General features: G+C 44.9%; 1 protein-coding gene across 1 annotated transcript; it reads right to left on the bottom strand.

The window, feature by feature from the left end:
- Nucleotides 1-315: 315 nt before the first annotated feature.
- LOC147460039 (protein DETOXIFICATION 48-like) lies at nt 316-3,399 on the bottom strand. The gene is made up of 2 exons (XM_086511194.1): nt 2,996-3,399; nt 316-2,268 (listed from the first exon to the last, which is right to left on the bottom strand). Exons 1-2 carry the CDS (start codon nt 3,176-3,178, stop codon nt 826-828), a joined length of 1,626 nt encoding a protein of 541 aa, XP_086367320.1. The 5' UTR covers nt 3,179-3,399; the 3' UTR covers nt 316-825.
- Between the last annotated feature and the right edge of the window lie 2,569 nt (nt 3,400-5,968).

Below are 5,968 nucleotides of genomic sequence, written 5' to 3'. Positions count from 1 at the left end.
ATAGTTACAATACTAGGTGTACTCGTGTGACTACATCCTTAGTCCCATGTCCACACACATGCACGTGGGCACGTGTGTGCACGTGCGCACGCACGTACACACACACACACAAAGTTTACAGAACACAAGATAGAACATGATGTGGATTAATAACAATGTGGCCAATTGGCCAAGAGGTGCTGAGTACGCGGAAGTGATAAGTTAAGTCCTCAAAAGGATTGCCCTTTCGTTGAAACGCACCTACACTCTTTGGTCTAGAGCATGCTAGCTATATCAAACACACCCAAAAAAACATTACTGTGGCACAATGGAACCACTCACAAAATAACCCATCAGCTTACTTAAGTATAGGCAAGGTTACAAAGTATACACATCTGAATCCTCTTCTAATTAGTTTGACATGGCAGAACTAATGAGCTACCAAAATTTGGCGCCAACAACGAGTGAATAGCATCCGCGGCGATAATGCAGGCAATTTCAATGCAGTGCTAAGATCTGGTAGCTGCTTTGGCAGGCTGCAGCAAAGGTTAATATGGTATCAACAAGGCCACACAGCCCTTCAATGGAAATTTAGCAGGTTAGAGAGTATGGCTAAGTACGCTTCTACTATCATTTGTGTACAGGATTTTCCATAGCCTTCTCTTAATTAAGTGGAAGCTGGAAGAGGTGCCCACAAAGTTAAAAGATTTAAACCTGCCCCTTCCTCCACCATGTCAGCCTCATCCGTGCTGGTGCCTCCGGCTTTGCTGACAAATAATCTGCTATAGGCTTGCATTTCTATTTGCACATAGCCTGCATTTACCCATTACACCAGTACATTGATCATCATGTCTCAATCTTGACCAGAACCAAGTGTTCAAGTTCATGCTCGGCTCCCCCTTCGCATCCCTTTTCGAGCGATGGCACAGCCTGCTGATTAGTGTCCCCCTCACACATGCCTGTCAGTACTTGCGCACGCATTGCTTGTAGATTCCAATCTGTTTTCCTCAACACATACAGCATGAGAAGGACACATGTTGCTTGCGCTGCCAAGAGACCGCACCAAAGCCCCACAAATCCCATCTTGAGCCCAAGTACCAATGCTACAGGCAAGCCCACTATGTAAAAGGAGCCTAGATTGATGTTCGCACCTGTGCTTGGCCTTGCACTTCCTCTCAATACACCGCAACCAGCTGTCTGCGGGCAGTTCCCAAGCTCGCAAAGCCCCACTATCGGCATGGCAACGGCAACAAGCGATAATATATGAGGGTTGCTTGTGAAGATAGCCCCCCACACATGCCTCATTGTAGTGGTAAATGTCATTGCAAGGATTGCTAAGATGCACGCACATGCAACAGCGACCAGCATCGCAAAACGCGCTTTCACCGGGCGATTTGCGCCAAGCTCATTTCCTACTCGCGTTGACACGGCGAGACTAAGAGAAGAAGGGAAGATGTATACAAGAGATGTAGTTTGGATTAGTATTCCCATTGCCGCTACTGTTGCCTGTGAGTCTGGTAAGAAGCTTGAAAACACGATCATGAGCTCGTACCACCACCACTCCAAGCAAACAGAGAGGCAACTTGGCACCGCAAGGTAAAGGAGAGGTTTCCAATCACGGAGGCATTCAAGAGACCACCCATCCCATGTCTTCTTGTGCATATCAGAGAACCAAAGATAGCACAAGAGGAATAACACAAGGTTGAAATCAGTCCATGATGCGGCGAGAGCGACGCCTCCAATGCGCATGCCGAACACATCAACAAGAGCATAGTTGATGATGAGGTGCAGCAGAAGAGCTGCAAATGTGCATATGGCAAGGGGGGAGGTAATGGTCTGTGTGCGAAGGTATATGCGTAGAGGATTTAGGATCGCTTGTGCAACAAGATTGGGGAGCGAGTAAAGAAGATACGTACTTGCCATGTCGCTGAGGGCAGAATCTTGACCACACCAAAGCAAAATTCTATGCATATTAAGCCAGAGAAAAGCGATGGGCAAGCAAAAGCAAAGTAGGACAAGAATAGTTCTCTGCAGAGCAAGACCCATAAGGCTCCACTTCTTGGCGCCAAATGCTTGGCCACATATGGGTTCCATGCCGAGTGCAAGCCCCGAAAGCACTGAGTAGCATGTGATGTTGGCTAAGCCGATGGCTAGAGAGCCTCCGGCAAGCTCTAGCTCACCTAGCCTCCCCAGGAAAAACATAGAGGTTACCATTCTGCCATATAAAAGTAGTCCCAAACATACCATTGGGCCTCCTATCTTTCCCATTTCCTTCAACTCTTCGAGAACCTGCAGATGCAAAAGGACACAAGAATTTGATCAATGAAAATTCCACATTATACAATACCAATGAATGTACTACTATGCATGTTTCTCCTTTCTTTCATATAAACTCAAAATCCATCAGAATGACTATACAATGTCTTCATAAACACCTACATATACATATGTTAACCAATACATGCATATAAACACAGACAAAACATACATATGCATGCAGACAATTGGGATATTGTGTCTACATTACAGTAGATGATCAGAGATGTCCGCAGACAGGCGACATACTACATCCGCATACACATGCATATTCACCACTTTCAGTGCAAGCTATATAGGAGCAAATGAAATAAGGGAAGAAAAGCAAGGGGCATACACTCAACAAAAACCAAGCTCACAAGAGGAATAATTTTCTGATGCCATTTGAAAAAAGCCTAAAAATGTAGATTCTGGTTCATGGTTTCATCATAATGTGGATAATGCACATGACAAAAGGATGTAGAAATGTGATTGAACAACAAGCAAAAGTTTTAATGGGGTTCAAAATTCCAGCTTTTTGCCAAAGAAACCTAACACCCAATTGCTGCCTTCAGAAAATAATTCATATTATAATATTCATCGAGATTGCATTTTGTTCTGACTCCTCGTCACAAATTCCTAATGAGGAAAGCAACCCCAGTGAACTTGTGGATTTAGCTTTACTCTTTGTGGAATGAAATAAAATTGCATCAGAGCTTACCTCCGATGCCGAAGGTGACCGATTGAGATCCGCGTTATGATGCGGCGCTGCCATTAAAGGCTCTGCTTCCTCTATGTTTCTTTTCTGATCATGATCACACTCTAAAGCCATTTCCATCATCTGTTTACAATTGGGCAGAGAAGGCGGCTCCTCAGGGCACGCAGAGGCCGTGAATTGGCACATAGTTTTGCGCGTGTATGTGTGAGTCTGTGTATGAGAGAGAGCTGAGAGAGAGAGATGCACGTGTGTGTGTCGCTGTGTGTGTGTGAGAGAGAGAGAGAGAGAGAGAGAGAGAGAGAGAGATATGGGGGCGGAGGGAGGGAAGCGCCCACGCTGGTTTCACTCCAAAATTGGAGATGAGGAGAACAGATGAGGTCAATGGGAAGCTTCCGATTCCAATATTACTCAAGCCCTCTGTATTTATATATCCATATGATAAGAGCATTTTCAAGTGTGTTCGTGTGCGCGCGCGCGCGTGTGTGTGTGTTTATGAGAGAGAGAGAGAGACTCAGAGTGTGAGTGATTGTGAGAGAAGGGGGGGGGGGGGGGGGGGGGGGGGGTGGGGTTCTCACACTCTATGGAGTTTTCCTTGATGGGCTATCATTCACTAAAGACCGTGCACATGATAATGAGAGAGACATGGGGTGTGGGGGGGGGGGGGGGGAGAGAGAGAGAGAGAGAGAGAGAGAGAGAGAGAGAATGTGTGTGTGTGTGTTGGAAAGAGATTTACTACCGTGTGTGTGTGTGTGTGTGTTTTTTTGTTTTTTGGGTTTTTGTTTTGTGGGGGGGGGGGGGGGGGGGGTTGGTTGTGGGCGCGTGTGTGTGTGTTGTTGTTGGAGAGAGATTTACTACCTAGTGTTTGTGTGTGTGTGTGTGTGTTTTTTTTTTTTGGTTTGTGGGTTTTTTTGGGGGGGGGGGGGGGGGGGGGGGGGTTTTGTTGAGTGTTGTTGTCACTACCCTTGTGTGATGAAGGCCTCCTCTCACGTGGCTTGAGGGCCATTAAGGGGGCCTAAAATTATTCAGCACCTTGGCTTTTGTCTCTTGTAGCCTTCGCTTCCCTCATTTCCACCAAGCCGGCCTCCCCTCCTCTCTAGAAACACAACGCGCGCGCGCGCACACACACACACACACCAATCCCAAAAAAAAAAGAAAAGAGAGAGACAATCTCTCCTATCATCAATGCACCCTAATTAGCCTCATAGGTTTCTCTTTTACCTATGATTGGGATGTGAGGCCATAGGAGCATATCTATATCTATGAACAAAACGTACAATGCCATTTCTTTTCTTGTGAGCGTGTGCATGAGAGAGTGGGTTTTGGAAGTGAGTGAAGAGGTGGATACTAGGTAGTAGGTGGAGAAAGAGAAGAAGAAGAAGAGCCCTCTTTTGTTTTGTTTTTTTTTTGGGGGGGGGGGGGGGGGGGGGGGGGGGGCGCGCGCGCGGGAACTGTGTGTCTATGTGCAAGAGGAACTAGGATATGATAACTTAATCTATATGCCCAACAAGATTTGTTCTAGCTTCTACTGTAGATGTAGATGTGGGGGTTTTCACCACGAGATACTCAAAGATTTTTGGATCTTGTTGGGCCACCATTGAGAGATTATGTAAGCACCACTCCAAAGCAAGCACACACACATAGGATCAACTAAATAGCTTCTCACCAAAATTGATTGCCATCCCCATCAAACTTGAACTACATTTTTATTGCTCCTCTCCTCTTTCCGAATTAACTCCTCTTTCCCAATTAATGGCCCATAAGAAGCTTTGCACGTAGCCATTATGAACATCATCCAGGCCTGTAATTTATTTATAGCCACCTTGCAAGACACCGTACTTTTGCTTTTGCCAAAGTTTTTAGTCTTGGATTTAACAACGACACTAATGATCCATACATGTCATTTGGATTGAATTGCCGAATGATCCTTATCGAAATTTCCACAACATTTCACCCTTTGAAACTTCTAGGCTTACAACTCCACTCCCCACCTAAAGGAGCTTGTACAATGGGTATAATGCAAGCAGAGAATGTCCTAAAACATGAATGTTCATCATTGCACATAGGCATATTGCTAGGCAGACAATGCCATGAAACATGAATGGTCTTTGTTGCCCACAAACACGGTATAGTTTCTCTTTCAACGGGCTAGAAAAATCACAAGCCTTGTGACGCGGGGCATGTCTCTATGGTCTAGGTGCACACACAGATGTGTTAGTTATCTAGTCACTCCTACAAATAAAGCATCATAGTCTTTCAAGAAAAGTGTGGCTACAAGCACTACACGACCCTCGAGACACGAATGTAATAGCCTCAACTACCATGGTGCTCCAACAAGGAGACCAAAAGCTTGTACTACCATCTTATCAAGCATAACCAAAAAGGTTGCTGGTAACATGAGACACACACAACAAGTTGGGATAAAGTTGCTAGATTGTGAAGGTCACACTTATGAGTTTTAGGCCTTGAGCCCATGATCCTATACATCTATACATGAAATGATTGCTTGCTTGGGGAGTTGAGAGCACTTGTTGAGATTTAGATAGAACATTAGCAAATGCACACTATAGTTGACATATGCACAACACAACTTAGCCACACCCAATAGGGTTATAGTTGACGGTAAAGTGTTTGCGTGGTCTCGATTATAAACCCCTAAACAAGATCGTATAGTGAGTAGTCACATTGTACGAAGGTAAAACGAGCTCGCCAATAGATACTTCAGACCATAGCAAAACTTTGCTAAGCACTTCGTCATCTACATGACTAGCTTGGTTCTTTATGTCAAGTAAGTTAAGGAAAGTTTATAAGTTTTTATGGATTTGGTCCCCTCTTAGCTCATGAATCATCATGAAGCTAATCCACAATTGTGTGTGTGTGTGTGTGTGTGTGTGTGTGTGTGTGTGTGTGTGTGTGAGAGAGAGAGAGAGAGAGAGAGAGAGATGTGTGTGTGTAAAGACAAACATAAATAGAATACAT

Source organism: Adiantum capillus-veneris, chromosome 4, assembly GCF_014529385.1.
Source record: "Adiantum capillus-veneris isolate H3 chromosome 4, ASM1452938v2, whole genome shotgun sequence".
In the NCBI taxonomy this organism is placed as follows: domain Eukaryota; kingdom Viridiplantae; phylum Streptophyta; class Polypodiopsida; order Polypodiales; family Pteridaceae; genus Adiantum; species Adiantum capillus-veneris.
This window is presented reverse-complemented; position numbering and strand designations above follow the sequence as displayed.

Coding starts and splice junctions, on each gene's coding strand:
- LOC147460039 (XM_086511194.1), bottom strand. CDS start 3,178: ATGTGCCAATTCACGGCCTCTGCGTGCCCTGAGGAGCCGCCTTCTCTG. Junction 2,269..2,995: donor GGTCACCTTCGGCATCGGAG/GTAAGCTCTGAT, acceptor TTGCATCTGCAG/GTTCTCGAAGAGTTGAAGGA.